General features: G+C 38.7%; 1 protein-coding gene across 9 annotated transcripts in view; it reads right to left on the reverse strand.

The window, feature by feature from the left end:
* NAALADL2 (N-acetylated alpha-linked acidic dipeptidase like 2) overlaps positions 1-19,505 on the reverse strand; it is a 427,779-nt gene that overhangs the window by 206,113 nt on the left and 202,161 nt on the right. For all 9 annotated transcript variants that reach the window (XM_088061038.1, XM_088061039.1, XM_088061034.1 and 6 more), the window contains one exon: positions 15,815-16,319. In XM_088061038.1, coding sequence (XP_087917164.1) covers positions 15,815-16,311 — 497 coding nt within the window. In that variant the 5' untranslated portion in view covers positions 16,312-16,319. The remainder of the gene's footprint in view (positions 1-15,814; positions 16,320-19,505) is intronic.

Raw genomic sequence — 19,505 nt, forward strand, 5'->3', positions numbered from 1 at the left:
TCACACACAGACAGAGAATGTGCCAGCTGGATGACACACGAGCTATTAAAAAACAGGCATGGGCAGCAGAATCCTAAAATATCATCTCAAACCCATAAATCATTAACTCTTAAGACATAAGTGGCATCTTAGCACCAAACTCTTTGCCTGAACAGGATGATTTACATACAGTGCAGCTTTTATGGAAGGATTTTTCTTCTGTCTATGGACGTCTAAACTGCTGCAATCTGAAATCAAATTATCTTCAGCAGGGAAGCAATCCAAACTCCAGCTGAACTTTCTAAGTGAAAATAAACATATTTAAAATGGAATTAACTGTAGCCAAAAGGTAACAATCTTTCATAAATGTACCTGAAGCCCTTGGATGCTGAACCTTTTTCATTTAACTCTCCTTAACTATGAAACCAACAGATTTATACCAAGTAAGAAGAAAAAGTTGCTTTCTGCTAACGACTCCTTCACCATTTTGTTTCCATAACCAGGGAGAGATGAGCCTGCCCTATCCCATGTGGCCAGACTTTCTTTGGTTTCTCAAGTCAGCCTAGGGCATCCCTTTCCCAGAAGAGGCTCATGGAGGGCAGCTCTGCTGCTGCAGCATCCCTCCTTCAGCACTGCTCAACTTCCAGCTCCTCCTTTCCTCCTCAATAACCCACTGTGGATCCCTAGGGCTGCAAAAACACTTTGGGAATCACTCACCCAGCACACTGATGGGTACACAGAGGGTGTTGCTACAAATACAGATGGGCTTTTCCTAACAGTTGCCCCAAAGCATTTTACACAAGCAGCAAGCGAGGTCTAACGTGCTTATGCAGTTTATTTATAAATTAGGGAGGTGTGAGTGGAAGCTTAAACGGGATGTAAAGTACTAACAAGAACATAATCTGTCTGCTAGATCTCAGCAGAGCTGTGCAGGCTGAGAGGTAAAGCAAAGCAGGTTTCACAGCCAAAGACTGCATCCAGTATTTGGTACTTGGACACGAATCTCTAAAGGGTAGTGAATGCATATCAACCTAAGTGTTCGGATACATAATTAAGTCAGAAATCATTAGGGCCTTTATGACAGCTCTACAGCACTAAAAGTCAAGGTTTCCACTATAAAACTTCTTCTTCATGCATGTAAAAATTAGCTGTCAGAATTATTTCTAGGTTCAAATATGTCTCATAAGCTCTTCACCTTCAAGCAAATTAAACTGAAGTGCCCAATCATTTTTAAATGGCATAAGCAGTAAGTTCTAAGGGGGGGTTGCAGTCTGATACATTTCTGAATATTCAGCCTTTTCACTTGAACTTCAACAATTGAGGTTTCCTTAGCAGCAATACCTTCACCCTCTCTCAAACTCTGTGCTCACTATTTTCTCATTTTCGACAATTATGGCAAAGGCTGCGTTCAAAATTAAGGAGGATAAACTGCACATGCAGGCATTAATTTTTAGGAAAACAAAGGCAGTGTTAGTACTGGTTATTGGCATTTTAGTGGCTCGAAACAGAGGAATCTGAGTTCAAGGCTCCAGAACAGCAGCCGCTGTATAGAGAGCAAATAAAATCACTCACCTCCTCTCCCAGAGAGCTCCCAGTCTAGACACCTGATAAACCAGATTCTAAAAATCCAGACATTCATGGACTTCAGTTATTCTGGTCCCTTTATGCAGAGAGATACTTCTTTAAAGAAGACTTCTAAAACAGGTGCCTATCAATGCTGTAAATAACCTAACTCAATCTTGCTGGGGCTTGCCTCAGAAACTATGTACAATCAGGATTAGTTTATCTATTTATGAGTTAGAAATTAAATCCAAGTGTGTTATTACATATTCCTCAGGTGTGCCAAGACATGCTAGATATCTCATCTAACAAAATTAAAATATTAAAATATTCCCACTGTTAATTATAAATACTGAAAATTTAAATAAAGGAGCTAAGTTTTACAATTGCAAATTCAGAACCATTATGGAAAATTCAGGAAAATAAGTGCATACTAGGAAGCCTAAAAAAGAGTAATTAAAAATTTTTAAATCTGTTCTGAAAGAGATCTTAATTAGTTAAATAATTAGTTATACATATAGACCATTACAAGGGGAGTTGCAAACTGGAGGTGTTCCCTTTCAGTGGAAAAAACAGGGAGAACAGTTTAGAGGCATTTAAAAAGGATACAATTTGCCTGATTTCATCATGTGGCATTATTCTCCTCTAAGAAACACAGCTCCACTAACATGACTGTCAATAAAATGTTAAAATGATACTGATAATTCATTTTAATTCCAAATTATTTTTATTAGGTTTTTTTGAGTTCTTTCTGACTGGAACCATAGTAAGTTACTGAGTTACTAAATTACTGAAGTGCTGAATCTGTATTTAGCCACTAGTCCCTTCTGCCCAGATCTGCTAATATAAGAAGATGAGAAAAAATTCACATTATATTAATGGAAAAATTAATTTAATGTATTTGATTATTTTTTTAAAGAAGAGTCTAAACAGCATTAGCTCAAACTTTTTGATTCCCAGTGCATAACAATATTCGTGTAATAATCCATGCCTATCTTTTGTTTATATTTTTGTTCTTTTTTTAAGAAAAAATAAAACACAGATAATGAATTTGATTAAATCAAAACATTATTATAGAACACATACTCTGAAAGGCAAATTGAATACCATCAAGGAGCTTTTCTTGTCTTCATTCCATCTTCACTCTCCCTAGATAATTAAGCCTTCTCTGAAAATTCAGACTTTCAGCTAAAGAGATAACTATTTTGTAATGCTGTGCTTTAACATTTGCATGTACTCAAGGCTAGTGAGAGACAATATTTCCAGTGGGTATGAAATTCTTCTGGTAAATAGGGAAAAGCAACTGAAAAGTTTGTTACATTGCCTTCAAGATCAAACCAGGACCTCTCCACGGAGCGTTCCTCCATTTCATAAAATCAGAGCCACGCCATTTCTTGTGAGCAAGTACTCACTGTAATTTTCCATATCTAGTAGAATGTGGTCTCTCAAAGCTAGTGTTCAAGCAATGCTGTAAGTAAAAAACATTTGATTTTACTGTATTCTCACACATTCCCAGGGTGGTTCAAATACCATCTCAAAGCCGTGCTGACAGAGATCCATCAGCTCCCTCTCAGCTGTAACAACAACCAACCTTGTGCACACACAAATGTTTCCAAGGTTTCAAACACTGGTCTGGGCAAAATAAGAGCTTTTCTGGCAAATTTTAATAGCACTCACAGCTGAGGAGAAGTAAATACATTGTTTGTAACACACACAAAAAAAAGCAGGAAGACATCTCCTAGCTACGCAGCAAGGAACATTAATTCTCTTATACTATCAAGTCATCTCTTTAAAGGATTACACACAGTACTACAATACACTTTCAGTGTTTCTGGAATAGCTGCCCCTGCAATTCTTGCTAAGGTCACACTTTTTCTTTTAAATTATAATTTTAGTAGTTTTATGAGGCACTATTTACATCCTGTATCATAATCTGGCATAAAAAACCTGAAACTATTTGTGTTATAAGAAACCTTATTGGAATTATTGCCATCCCTTTGTGTATGAAATTGCTTTCCTCTCATTCTGGACAAAGAAACTGTTTTTCCTCAGGGGTAATAGATCTTCAGTTACTGATGGAATATCACCATTCTTGTCCCAAAGTCACTCTTCATGAGTGGCACAACAGCACATAACAAGTACTTAACACTCATCTTTAGATAAATCTGTTTTCTACCTCTGCTGAACTGAGTCACATAATATAATGCAGCCAGCAACCAGTGTCTAGCACACAATAAATAAAAGGTGTTAAAATGTCTTTATGCACCAGGAGATCCAGTATATAACTAATGGTGAAGTTAATTTCTTTTGGGTAGACTGGGTTATTCAATAACCAAAATTCAGTGCAAACATTCTGAATTCTTTGGGGGATAATATAAATTTGGAGCAAGTGTGTAAGGAAACCATTAAAGAATATCCTTCTATGCTAACAAGTGCTGCAGGAATTCCAGCTACTCTTGTCTAAGAGGATGCAAACAGGACCAGATCTCAAAGAGATTCAGCTGTTTAGGAGAAACCAAACACATGAGCAAAGGAGGATCTCATCAAGTCCCTCAGAAGATGCTGGTGCCATCACACCCTTTGCTGGGACAGGCATGCCCAGCTCAGCTGAGATGCCCTGGGACAGCTCTGGGGTTTCCCTGAGGCAGTGCAGGAAAGGTCCCTGAGGAACAGCCAAGCAGCAAAGCATTTAGATTTGGTACATCCAGTTCCACAGTCCTGCTGTGAATTGTGAGTGACCAGTTTTGCCGATGCTGGGGAGGCAGAGAGCCCAGCTGGGATGGGGGGGTGGTGGAGGAACCTTCCACCAGCGAGACCCAGAGTCTGGAGCACCAGGACACCCTGGGGATCCTCTGCCCTCAGCCTCCTGAGCAAGGCAGGGCCAGCACTGCACAGCAATGTCACTGAAGAGTTTCTCACTTACCTAATTTGATAGAGGATAATTTGATCTTTAATGTCAGTCTTAATTATGTTAACTGAGGGGAAGGGATCCAATCCTACCACCAACATTTAATCCTGCTATGACTCATCCTGATCCGATTAACTGTTTCCCACACAGAGAAACCTTTTTAATGTCAAGACACACTGAGTCAGGAGGAAATGAGAGAGACACAAGAGAGACCCAGCCCTCCATGAGCCTCATTCCTCCTCAGGAATCTGTGATCTGTACACGGCTGCTGAGGCGGCAGTGCTGCCAAAAACTGGGAAAAGGGAGTTAGACTAATCCAGGCAGGATGCGACAAAAGCATGTAAAACCAATTTCCAAATCCACAAGACTAAAGGAGGATTTAATTTATTTAGCTTTGTATTTCTAGAATAATACCAAATGATTCTTGTTTTAAAAGAGTCTGCTTCTTAAAAAAAATAAAGTTTTGCTAGCAAAGAGCTGCAAATCCCAAATAATGCCAGCCTGTTCACAGTGCCATGAACAGCTCCCTTTGCCTTCCAGGAGCTCTGTGACAGCACCCAGCCCCACCCCAGCTCCTGCAGCCACTAGAGCCCAAACCCTCTGGTTTACTTCAGTTTGTTAATCAGGACACACTACTAAATATCAAGCCCTCTCAGGCATCCTAGCAAAAACAGCTCAAGAAGAAAGGGGAAAAAAGCATCAATACAAAAATTTAGTTGCAAATTTTACTCATCTCGGTATGCTTCCATACAAGCTCTGAAAAGATGATGAAACACAGAGATCAGGGGAAAAAAAAAAATAATAGAAATCACTAAATCATCTCACCTCACCTTTTCTATGCCACAGACATATTTTGCCTTGTGTTGAACCCTCCAACAGTTTGGTTAAAGAACATTCAACAACAGCACAAAGCCATAAAGGAATTGGCTCCATCCCTCAGCTTTCCTGTGCTGTGTACTTCTACTAGTAATTTAATGCTGGATTCTTCCCCAGGTATCTATTTTTATGTGGAAATACTGCTGCACTGTAATCAGCTAACTTCATCTTACATTCCATATGATGTTCATGTCGATATGAACGAGATAAGCCCCCCAAGCTATATTTTTATATATGGACTGTGTCCTTAATAACACTCTGGGCATTTATAATACAGCCACCATGGTACTTCGAGTGTTTACCACTTCAAAGCAGCTATGAACACAAGAAGTACTTCTGGCCCCGGGATTAGAAGGCAATCAGGCTTCAGCCATGACCACTGGGAGAAGTGGTGCCAAGCACTGGAATACAGAACAGCTTTGAGAAGTGCTGGGTAAAGGACAGAACTTCAGCTATTATGCAAAACTGCACCTATGTATTCACAAATGTAGGCACAAAATCCCATCTAGAAATAGACAGCTACACAAATAGATATGTTTTTGTCTGTAGGAAACGGCCTTTTTTTTCAAAAGTTATTAATTTTTTTTTTTGTTTTTAAAGAACCCACACAATTTCCACAAGAACAAAATGAATGTCTGTATTAACACCATGCCTTATCTATCTTCCTAGCACATAAATGGAATAATTTAGAAACAATATCCCCTGCAGGGTCTGTGCTAGGATCTGGAGGAACCATGCAGATTTAGTTGTTTTGGGGTTTTTTTTGTCACAGGGTTTAATTTTCTTAAATAGTTTCCAGAAATATTAGTATAGAAAAACAGGCATTATAATACAGAAGAAAACCATTTGTATATTTTAGGTCACTATTTGCACTGCTAGCAACACAGCAGCAGGTTCCATTTGCCTTGCACTAACCATGTTATGAATAATTCAGCTCCTTGCTTCATTCCCTAAACAGTTGACAGGGAACAGAAACTTTGTTCATGACCTTTATGGCCTTTGTTGAAGCCTGCCTATTTATTTAATAATGCACATCACAAGGCCCATCACCCAGGCTGGCATTTATTAAAAATAAAAGCATTCAATAACGATTACTAACAAATGACCATGAAACAAGTGACTTCCCAGAGCTACCACCTTTTAGTCACAAATAGCACTCAGCCTACTGTTTCAATAATTAAATGCTCTCAATCCTCACTGCATCAGCCCTGGCTCACGTACAGGACAGGAAAGGGATTCCAGAAGCACTGGGAACACCTTCCAGTTGTGACTGTAAATATCTGAGCTCTCTGCTAAAGCACAGCTGCCCTGCTGGAACAAAGAAAACTGTGTCCATCAAAGGCACACTGACATTTTTATGGACTCCTTATGCATTCTTACCTATTGATCCTTCTTCTCACTGTCTCACCTCACCAAATTCTGATCAAGTCCTGGCCTTCTCCAGTCTGTGGCCCTCACCTCAGTTAGTCACCTGAAGCAGCAGCAAAATGTGATATTGCCTGGATCATGACACCAGTGCTGGACCACTGAATCAGGGTGATGTGCTTCAAAATTCTGGCCATTTCATCAGTTCTGTGTTACAAGAGAGGATTACTGCAGGGGTGTGCAGCCATGTTCCAGCTTCCACAGGAAAGACATTCCAAATCTCAGCAAAATCCTGCAACTACTGCAAACTTCTGTCTGTAAAGCTTTCCCAGATTTCCTGGAGAGAAGTCAATCTGTGATAGGGTCCTGACCCATTCAGCAATAGTGACCTTTCTCCTGAAGCCTCACACAACCCACTTAATTAGCCAGATGGCTAATGAAGATGGAGCACCCATGAAAAAAAGTAAAACAAATAAGATCACAAAGTGTTATTTTTTTAACGCTCAGTTTTGTTTCTGTTAGCTTCTCTACTTTGTTACCTAACAAATTTTCACTAAAGAGAAATAAAGACATTAAGATGATCAAGGACCAGACACTGCTTTGTGGGGAACCATCATTTGGGGACACACCCCAGATTCCCCAAACAGGAACAAAAATTGTGAGGTCTCCAAGAAAAAAGATTTCCAAACAATTTTGCTGCTGAGCTATTTGAACACTCTGTCACATTTCAATTCACTTCTCAAGTTTTATGTTTCCCTAAAAAGAAAGAAAGAATGGAAAGAAAAAATTCCATCTTACTGGAAAATTACAGCCTTTTCAGACTTGAAGAAATACTCATAAGCCAAGCAGAGTAAGAGCTGGGATTTTAACTTGGACAGGAACATATGCAAATTTGTGGCAACTGGATGCATCCAAAGGAAACATCAGCTTACATGAAGGATGAGTCTTGAAAATGTGTATTTGAAGATTATTATTACTGAGACTGAGAGAAATCCGACACACACGCAGAGCAGGAGACATTATTTAACTTCTTGCTCAACTTCTTGTCCACAAACAGTACTCTAGAAATTAAAGAAAGCCAATTTGTTTAATTTTTAAAATCTTACACTCCACAAGTTCCCATATTGCAAAGTAAAACCCCAACTTTTCAATGCAATCCATATTTGTTTCATTCCAGAGACTCATCAGCTTTCAAAGAGAATTGAACTGAGACTAGAAGCCCCTTAATGGAAGACTACTGCAGAATGCCACCATTAAAATTGATTATTATTCAGACAATATCAATTTCATTATCCCTGATCGATCCTGAGCAATGTTCCCCAGCAACCTTCAGTTACAAATGCTGCATGAACAGTAACTTAATACAGTACAACAAACTGCACTTAGTTGAATTCAGCATCAGTCTGACTTATCAGGCTTCCAGCAAAGTGCTGTCATAGGTGCTGATGGCAGGGAGCTGCACGTCAAAGCACCACCAAGAAGGGCTGAGAAAACTTCTTCCCCTCAGGGCTTTGTTAATTTGATTTATGCATACAAGCAGGAAACTAATTGCTCATTGTTGCAGTGCCTACCATGGAACTGCAGATTTCACTGAAAGGCTGGATCTCAGGAGTTTTCATGGACTTCAGTTTCACGCCGTGCTGATGAGAGATGCATCCTAAACAGGAATCTACCTGTGCTTGGTGCTTTTTAGGGACTCTTTGCCATGCCCTCTGCCACAAGCTCCTCTGAGGAAAAAGCCACCCTCTGAGCACACTGTAACGCTGGGATGTTCAGAGCAGAGACAGGAGAAACTCCTGCTGTCGTTCAGGCAATTAGGAGACAGTCCATGTGTCACTAATGAAATTATTAATAAGGTTTGTTCTGCAAGGTTTGTTCCTCACTATTGTTATAGGCACATCCCTGGGACCACCAGCCAAAATTGCTCATCCTCCTTGGATTGAGTTGCAAGGACTGGGCAGTGAAGGACAACTTTGTCCAATTTCTTCACCCTATGGTATTGACCAAATGGAAGTGTGTGTTCCATTTACCAATGGAACTGCAGTGAAAACTGGTTGTCATCCCAGAAGGCTGTGTGCTTTTTTCCCTTCAGGTTCTTCCTGTTAGGAAAAATGTGACTTGGTGAAATCTATAAAAAATGATAGATGGCAAAGTAAATAACTCTTTAACTTCTAAATACTGCCTTTTAGCCAGCATTAGTGTCAGAGTTGCTCAGAAATCTCCAGTCAAGTATTTCTATTTTTCACGTAAGGTCAAGTACAGAGCCTATCACTCACCAAAAGTTTCTTAAAATGGATGGATTTTTTAAATCCACAGATGTTTCACCATCCATTCCAGTTTGTCCCTGAAACAGAAACGATCTCTTGAAAATCTGAGCTTTCCAAACAGCACCAGACATCTAGAGAGGAAGATGTGCTGGGGCAGCCCAGCTGGCAGAAGGATTCAAGGCATCATCAGGCCCTCCTCCATCCCTCTGTTACCCCAAACAGGCAGGAATGTGGAATGCCAGACCTTTAAAAAGCAAATTACTCCCTCAGCCAGGCTGGCATAGCTCATTTCATCATCTATTAGGCAAAGTAGCACTTGTCACCATTCAGAATTGCTGTTCTAATTGGCACTAAATTGCCCCACACTTAAAGCATCCATGGTAAAGAAGCAGACAGCTAATGGCCATGGAAACTGGTTCTCTCTCTAAACCCTAACCACACTCCTCTTATGAGGACTGTGAAGCAATTCCAGCAAGGTAATTAACTTTAAAATAAGTAAGATTATGGAATTTAAAAGTAAGTGATCAGAGCAAAATTAATTTATACTTTATAGCCTATCAAAAACTGTTGTCACTTTTTCATGGAAGACACGAGGCACTGTACGGCAGCAGGACTAAAGCCATTCATCTAGGCTGTGACAGACAGTAAATTTATCAAGGGATTTATTACTTATTATGCTGACGTGACATAATATAGTTTATTGATTCTAATTCATTGACATATCACACTTATTGCTTAGGAAATCGAACATGCATTGCTTAGGAAAATTATTTTAAGGAAACACTATGTACTTAATTTACAAAGGATACAGTTACAATACAAAAAAATCAGATTTTACTGTAAACTATTTCCCAAATCAAACATCTAAAAAAACCAATATATTTTTATGGTTACCATTAAAAAAATAATCAACTGAAAAGAGAAATTTCACCAGGTGAAATACTTGGTGGACTTGAAACATGTCCTTTCAATGGTAAGTAAACATAACCTAAGACATTTCTTCAATAAAGAAAAGGAATATTTTAAGCATATGCTGAAGCTGACCCTAACAGGATCAAACTTACATGTCCTCCTCATGCATTAGATCAATATAATGCATCCTTTTTTCATCTAAAGAAAAGAAACAAAATTTTAAAAAAGAATGAAACTCAGGAAAACTATAAAACAGACGAGCCTTTCTATTAACACCTCTGTAGTACAGATATAACCTATTTTTTGGTTTAAAAAGAAATCATATTTGACATAAGTGGGTATCTGAAGCCTAAATTTATCGAGTCTCTGTTCCACAGATAGCACTTGGGTCACACAAGGCATATTTCCTCCACAAAAGACACCTCCCCATGTTCCCAGAGCCATTCTTCAATGGGGAGGTGGCAGGGGGATAAGTGGGAACTTTCCCTTGTTTGATATTACTCTTATCTCCTTTCAAAAGGGGCTTTGTACTTATAAATACACATTCAAAATTATCATGTGAATGAAGAGAATCCCAAGTGATTCTGCAGTGGGAATGAAATAGATCTAGGGAGCTCACTTAGCTCCTGGTTCCCTGGGAATATGCCAACATCCATTTCCCAAGATGAAGCAGGTCTGGCTTCACACCGAGCCTAGCTAGATTTAATACTTGCATTTTTGATAGCAGCACAAGAAATACTTGAAACTGATATCCAGGAGGAAACAGAATGAGTTCCCACTGAGACTTGCTTTTTGCAATGCTCTTTTCAGCTGCTGGTGTGACAAAAAAAACCCAAAATTTGTGTATAGGGGACAAAACTGATGATGAGTGAAGTGAGCAGGGGTCTAGGTCAGCACAGGGAGAGGTCACTACAGCTGGTAATTAATTAACAGTAGCTGTTAACAGGAGTAGGCACTAAATGGATCTCTGCCCAGGGAAACAAGCACTCCTTTCCTCACACCCTTCCTGAGGAGCCTCTGCTCCTGCAGGGATTCCTCATTCCTGGGACAAAGGCAACTCAGCAAGCACCAGCCTGTACATTTCACTCAGTCCAAATCTCCAGAATTCCCATTTTCCAAGAAGTTCCAGGCTCTCTTTGCTCCTTAGGTATGCATTTCACAGGCTTTACCTGGGAAAAAGGTTTGAAGCCCCAAGGTTTTAACAGTACTGATTACAACCGACCAGGAAACAAGAAACACTTGGATATGGAAGCTTCTCACTTTGAGAAAAAAAACCAAGTAAAAGTCATTTTCTTACTGTGCTGGCAATTTTGTTCCTTGGCCATGACACAGGAGAGCAGCTGCTGCCTGCACCCCCAAAACCCTTTGAAGAATTAAGTTATGGATGGCAGGAGGCACCAGTGACAAATCAATTCCTGCCAGAGATGGATTTGGGAGATTCTGCAGGTGACATTACCAGCTGGAATAAGGAACAGATACACCTCTAAAGGACAGTTAGTTACAACTGGATGTATTATGAAGGGATTTAAAGCTCCATATTGCTCGAGGGGGGAAAAAAATGATAGTGGAGGAAGCATTTGAGTGAGGCTACACATGATGAAAAGCAGAGCAGAGTAGGAAATGAAATGTAGGAGCTTCTCTGTAGAATGACTTGAGACCAAAGCAAAGATTCTTCTCTCTGTGCCCCCATCCCAGTTTTAATCATGGGAAGATGTATCTAAAAAAACCTGTGGATCTGATAATAACCAAGATGCACAATTTTGGAAAGTAATTATTGACTAAAGCTCAATAAGAGCTTTAACAAAAACATGAGAGCAATTAGCTAATCTGATGAATATTTCACAGCCAGTTATCACTGACATCAACACAACTGCCTATTTCTTTTATTCCTCCTATTCAACATGAATCTTTGTTTATCAATTTAATTTACAGAAGCCAACCCCAAAATTACAACCTCCTAAAAACTATGATAGCCCAACATTTTCCAAATAAAATAGGATTGTTTCATTCTCATTTGGTTTTGAAGCAATAAAATTGAAATAACTTTATATACATCATATACTGTATGTATCATATATAGAGTGAGAAAAAAAAGGGAAATGTTCAAAAGCACTTAAGTGATAGTAGAAATCTGAGTGCCATTTTAAAAAGTAGCTTTAAGGAGTCAGATCTCATTGAAAATTATGCATATTTTCATTGCAAATTTACTTTTGAGAATTCAGCAGCACGCTGCTTTTACTGAAGCTGGCAGTGGGTGTTTCTGTATCTTTGTAGGTCTGCCTCTTACAACCCTCAGCATTTATTATAAAGTGTAGAGGCATCCACATCTGAATGCATTCAGAGCAGAGCCCTTCCCAGTGTAAGGATGGCATTTTGGAGCTGCAGACATTCCTGGGGAATGTGGCTCAAGGTCACTCCCCTCAGCCCTGCCCTCCTGACACGCTCTCCAGAAGGGCTCCAAGAACTCATCCCACCTGTCCCAGGAGATAACCTGCTTCCTGCCTATCGATTTCACCACCTTCATCCATCGCTTCACCCCTGGTAAGTTCTGCTGGTTACGGATATAAATGTAAGCAGTGCCCAAAGTATTCCGTGTTTCACCTTCTACCTCTTTTGGATGTAGGATTTATGCCTTTTCATACTCACTCTGAAGGCCCTCTGGAGCCAAGTTACACCTAACTTGAACTTTAATTTTGTCATATATCTTCCAGAAGAAAACTGTGGAAAGTTATGGCACAAACAGATATAGTTACTGGATTCCCATCAGCGCAGTGATTGTAGAATCATGAGTGATTTTACAGGCAGATCTGAATCTCCCTGCACTGTGAAGCAGATTGTTTCTTTTTAAATATATATATATGAACAATTGTCTCATTCACACTCCTGAACTGTTTGATTTACTGACTGAATCCTATTAATAATATTGGTCCTTTTTTTCTTTTTTGTCCCAGTTTAAAATGCAGCGTGCTAGGTGAGGAAAAACTCTTCATTTTTCTTCTGGAATTACTTTTCCTCTTCAGGCACCTCTGACAACTTGTCTTGAAATCTCTGAAACATCAGGAATGAAGTGATTTCTACCTTTTATCATCAACAACGGGGTGGGGAGAGGTGTTCAAAAAAGCTTACAGAGATAATGTTGACTTAGGCTGCACCATTGATTAAGCGACTTGGCCAAGACCAGTAATTAAAATTGTGCTAAATTACACAGAAATTCTGTAGCATTCCCATTTCATGGGAAACAAGGTGCAAAGTTGAAGGAATAAAAGCCAGCACTGAGTCTTCTTACCTAATGATTTCTAGAGTGGGAAGGAGAAAAAACCTTAATGTGGATGATAAAGACAGCCAGGACAGGACTGACAAAAGAGGAGCTCACCAGGAGCCTTCAGCGGAGAAGCCACAAGGAACACCTGAATATCCCAATTCAGCAATCCATGAACACAAACTGCAGATATTCTACACCATCACAGAATTGTTTAGGTTGGAAAACACCCCTAAGATTGAGCCCAGCCATTAAGCCAGCACTGCTGAGTGACAAGGTGATTAAACCATGTCCCTAAATGCCACATCTCCATGTCCTCTAAATCCCTCCAGGGATGGGGACTCAACCACTTCCATTCCTAACAGGGGTTGGTAGACAGGCTTCATTCAACTCACACAGAATCCAGTCCAAATCCAAACAGAGCCAACACAAGTTCCCTGGAGAACTTCTGCCACCTCTTCAGAACTGCAAAGGGTCAAATCCTCAAAGCTTCATCCAGCCACGAGCAGATTTCACTCCCACCCCAGACCTTCAAGCACATTAAAGTGATGTCTGTTCCAGAACTATGACTGGCACCTCTGTGTCCCTTAAACAGTTTTTTTTTCCTCCTAATTCCTTTACAGGACTGTTAGCAAACTCCCATATCATCTGAGCCTGATCTAAGGAGTAAACAACGAAAATTAAATTAATGTCATGCTCAGTAACATTTAGAAATTGCAAGCTAAGCAGCTGCCACTTATTCCTAGTAACTCAAAGTATTTTATTGAAGGAAGTTTTGCAATAACATATATTGATTTTGTCAGGTTTGGGCTTTTTTTTTTTTTTACCCAAGTAACATATGTTGTGTGTTCTGTCCTCCTAGGCGTACACACAGCCAGGTTTCATTGCAGTCACTCCTGACTCCTGCCAAACAGATGTTGGGGGAAAGCAACAGAATACAACATGTGATAAAAGCTGTCTCAGAACAAAATGCTGGGGTAGGAAAAGCCTTGTGGGTAATGCACTATACTAAAAGCATTGATTATATATTTATATACAGAATTGATAGGTAGCTGAATTAATATTCCACCGCTTTCACTGAAATCATGCTATTAAATAGAAAAGAAACACAAACAAATATGAAGAATTATGTTACAGGATGGCAACTACGTAAGTTCTTTTAAGTTTCCAAGCATTTATGTTATTCATTTTACCTAAAATCCAGATTCTCACTAGTATACCAATAGCAAGCTGAAATAATTTGACAAGTGATAAAGGGTTTTAAAAGAGATGGTTTTAAACCACCCTTTGAAATAATAGAATGGCAAGTTATTCCCAGTCCCCAAACACAAAGAACCAAAGTATTATCCTGAGTCTGACAGACATGTCAGCAATTTGCTGTAATTTGTATAATACCCAATCTTCAGCCTTAGCTTACTCCAATACTTTGGTTGTGACAAAGCCTAATGACAGAATTCAGTTCAATTTACTCTCTGAAAGACAAACAAGTTATCTTTGTACTTTAAAAATCAACATTTTTCATGACTTGTACTCTTTCCCATTATGAAAATAATTACATTTGTATGAAGTAGAATCAGTTCAGTACATGAAACTGACATGAAACCCTTCATATTTACTTTTTCTCTTCAATTTAGTAAGTGTTGGCTCAAAACATGGTATTACCCACTACAGGACTTAAGACTTGGCTTAGCCAATATAACAAAAGACAAATATTGTTGGAACACCCCTGTTCTAACACCCTTCTGATGTATTACTGTTCTATTCAGTAACACACCTGGATGACCATGACAACAATCTTTTCTAACTTCAGGTATGGGAGTTCTGCTGCTTCTAAACTCATAGTAAACAAAAAATCTGTAATGCATTACCTTTAACATCAAAAACAAATTTGCATTCCAGAAGCCAAAAACTTCACTCATCTTCACTCACCTTATAAAAGTAACTTTCAAAAGCTGGCAGGAAAACCTATTTTCTTCCACACTCACTGCTACAGAAAAGTGACTGTACTCTGATACAAACATGTTTCATAGACTGTCAAAGCAGTGAAAGGATTTCACATTCAAAAAAATAATAAAATCGAACCCAGTCAAGCCCAGGTATTTTACAAAAGTTTACATTCTTTTAACAGATAATAAAGAATAACAAATAAACAAATCACCATCTTCCAGAGTGCAAAGTTTGATTTTTCCATCCTAAACCTATGGAGGATAAAGGTTTCATTTACCATATAGAGAAAAAACACCAGTTGGAGTTCACATTTGTGCCAAAAATTAGATGGGGATTTCTTAAAGCACAAAATATTGCAAAACATCATATCAACCTTGCTTTTCAACAGTGTTATTTGGCAGTCAGCTGGATCTAGGACAGCTGTTCTGTTGTCTATATTTCAATTCAATTTGAACAATCTGTGGTTTTCAATTCATTTACATTAAAGATAATAATGTATTTAGCAATACAACATTATTAAAGCAAAACCTGTTACAACTAGCAAAAATTTGCATTATTAAAAATGAGTTTTGTATAGGCATATGAACATCTCCCAAGCATCATGATAAAAACGAATATAAAAAAAGTCGTGTTTTGCAAATAAGATTCCATATTTAAAAAAAAAAAAAAAAAAAATCAGGAGAAGACATAACGCCGGCACCTGAGAGCATTTAGACAAAAAAAAACTGCCAAGGTACATACCTGTAAATCTTTTGAATATTTTCAGCTTTGATTTCCTTGAGAATTTCATGGTAGATATGAAGATTATTTGGCTTTTGAGATGTTGGGGGAGAAGGGCATTTCTTGCGTGCATAATATCCTATCACAATTCCAAAAATAAATAAAATCAAAGCAGTGCAAAATACTTTCAGTATCCGAAAAAAGCTGCAGTGGTTGCTCTTTGGTTTTGGCTGTCTGGTGTAGTGGGAGATGTAGTCAGGGTCTTCCTGAAGCCTCTGGAATCTTCCCTTTGGAGAAGAGGAAGGCTGGATGGGCTCCAGGTCGAGGTCAGGGCTCTGGGAGTTCCCCAGGTGCTGCTGGGCTGCGCTGTCCAGGCGGAAATGGTCAAATCCAGGCTCCTCCAGCTCTTTTTCCATGTCCCACTCCAGCTCCAACGCCGTGGCTTGGAGCTCATCGTTGTCAAGGTATGGAGAGTGCCCCTGTGCCCTCTGGTCTGCACTCACTTTGTGATAGGCCATCTTTTTATCTATTAAAACAAAATTTAATACCTAAATGTTTGTTTCTATGTGCACACATAATCCATTTATTTGTTCTTTGCAAACCTGAGAGAATGAAACGGGCAATAAAGCCAAAAGTTCTCAGTATTTCACTCTCCCCATTTCCATTGTCCTGTCTTTTGTAGGATCAGCAGTCCCATGAACATCATCATGGGAAATACATTGTAAGAATATGAATAAAAGGAATTTAAAATGCCAATGGCAAACCACTGAAATTATCCAATTATTTTGTCAGTCCTCGAGATAATATTAAAAAATTGAGTCAAGGCTCAGAGTTTCCAAAACAATTATTTGTTACCTGAAAGTAATTTTAAAGCTTAACAAGTATGTGCACCAATCTCATTTCACACACCATACAAAATAATGCTGCTAAAATAAAGCTGAAAAGCTGGCAATAATATGAATTGCCTGATCTGATTTCTAAACACAAGGAAATGATAAATTAAAAAAGAAACTTCAGGGTGACACTGTACTTACATATCAATAAAAAGCTTCCATTTAGATGGAGCATTCTATTATTTATAGGTATTTTAAATGCATAGTTCCTGAATGACTGATGAATTTACTTAGAAATTGTCCCAGCTGTTTTGCTCCACTTATTTTTCCCATTTTAATGAACCAAAAGCACTGCCAGGTAAGTATTTGTAACAAAATCATTCTTTTAATAGCAAGGCATAACTGTGGCACTTCTAGATATTTCTATGGAAGTAGAAGCCCTCTAAAAGGAACTCTGACCTCCAGTACAAACACTCAAAGTCAATCTTCAACAAATCATTTTTGACAGAGCACACCAACAGGGTGCCTTTTCCCCCACACTCTGACAATAGCCATTCCAACACATAAGCATCTGTAATTTAGGGCTTTTCAAACATCAGACTCACTTCTCAATTAGAATAAAATGAAGATAAAGATATGAAACCTCTCATAGTGATGAACACTAGACTGACACCTACAACACTACATTATCACTCCACTTTTATGTTTTAAAGCATTTTCACTCTCCAAGACTCACCTCCAAGTAACATTACCATGTAATAGAGGAACCCACTGTAATGGCAAAGTGGAATTCAGCTTTTTGAAACTCTCTGAAGAGAGCAAACTGCTTGCAAGCTCCAATATAATGAAACAGCCTATTGTCCTCTGAAAGGCTATCTGCCTCTATACAATACCAATTTACAGTTCCTATTTTCCCCCTACAGCCATATAAATTTCCCTCACCCATAACTGTCAGCCTGGGAACAGTCAAGAGAGCCCACATGCTCCAAGTCACCATTCCAGTTCCTTTGCAAATTAATTCTCACCCTGCAGTCCAAACCCTTCCACATGCAGTGGGAGCAACAGAGTTTAGAGTGAGATGAACTAAAGCCCCTTCAATTAGTGTGAAAGCCTGGATTATTCATTTAAATAACGACTGCAAATTTAGTCTTTAAATTCCAGTGGAGTCCACAAATGGCTGCAAAGTCAAACAGCTGCAAAGCTGCTGTGGCTGCCCTCTGTGGACTTTGTTAGCCCAGCCCTCAGGAGTGAAGGATGCTCTGAACTTCAGCACCACAATCCCCAGGCTGTGAATCACCTCCACGTCTCCCAAGGGAGCACTCTGCCTCTCCATCCAGGTTGTTCAGGAAAATATTCAATAATGCCAGTGCCAGAAATGATGCCTGCTGCACTGAGCTTCCTGCCAAGCACCAACTGGACATCAAACCACGTATTAATATTCTTTGAAAAATTGAGATAACTCATTTTCAAGCTATTTATCTGCCCTTTCACTCCGTCTCCTCTTCTGTTAGTGGAAGGATTAATTTGCAAACCATCAGTGACAGAGATCACTGCTAGGTAATATCAACTGCCCAACAACCTCATCTTCCCAACTCCATATTGCTTTTTATTAGAAATTAAAGACTGATGTTTTGCCCTTTAAGCAAAGTAAATCATCACTGCATTTCATAAACACATAATTTTGGCTCTAGAATTCCTGAAGTCATATAACAAACTGTTTTAGCCAAATAAGTAAACCCTTGGCAGATTAATACAGTACTAGCCATAAACAAGAATTAAGGCAATTTTTCAGATGCAGTTTCATGGCAAATATTAATCTTGCTGAGCTTATAAATGTTGACCATTGCCTATCTGTGGTTGTTATGTTTACCCCATATTTATGATATTAAAAAAAAAAGTGTGCTATTGTTCAATGGAGTGTATTAATAAAGGTTATTTAAATCTACATATAAATGCATAATAAAAATTCATATGAAATATCTTGAAATGGTTAGTAATGGTTATTATGCAGATGAGTAGTAACCCCATTTCACCGCTTAGCATCTCAGCGAGTCAATTTTCATTCAAAGCAACACAACCAGTTTCCTCACTTCAGGAAAATAAAAAAAACCAAACAAACCAAACAACAAGAAACACACAAGCAGCTAAATGACCTAAAATAAAAAAATCAATGTTCAATTCAGTTTTATATTTGAGACCAGTCTTTGGAGTATGGGAATCTTATTAGCAACACACGTCCTTTAGTTAAAGAATGCAAAGAATGCAAGAGTAGCTGCAGTTGTTCACTCCACTTTTTCCACTAATACTTCTGAACTCATTGTTTCAGTCTAAGGACACAGCAAAACCTACCTCCAAGTATCTGAGCTCAGGGCCTGCGCTGCATTTAACCATTCCAAAAGGAATTTTACAAAGTTCTCAAGGCACAGATCATTTGTGCCCTGCAATTTGGTATCTAGCTGGTTAAGAAAGTAGGCATGACTTAAACATTATGTATTAAATGCAGTTTTGACTTGCAATTGGAAGGAAAAGAAAACACTACATATCCACAGTAATAGTGAATTGTGAAAAGAAAAAAAAAAAGACAATAGGAATAAAGAAAAAAATTGAAGTCAAGAAAAAGCACTGCAATATTCTCATTTAGTCTTCTCTATAACACAGACCATAAAAAGAACATATTTTTGAAAGACATTTTTGAAAACTTCAGGAGATAGAAAATTCACCCCATCTGCCAGCAAGCTGTTTCAACATTTAATTGTTGTTAAATACATGCTTTATTATAAAGATAAAAGAGCAACTGCAAAATGCCAGAAGTCTGAATATGCACCAAGTGAGCTTTAAAGCCACTGTATAGGGACAGCAAAGGGGATCATAAACTCTGG

The sequence above is a fragment of the Pseudopodoces humilis genome, chromosome 11, assembly GCF_049639895.1.
Source record: "Pseudopodoces humilis isolate 2021_Gansu_Grassland_sample_001 chromosome 11, ASM4963989v1, whole genome shotgun sequence".
Classification (NCBI taxonomy): domain Eukaryota; kingdom Metazoa; phylum Chordata; class Aves; order Passeriformes; family Paridae; genus Pseudopodoces; species Pseudopodoces humilis.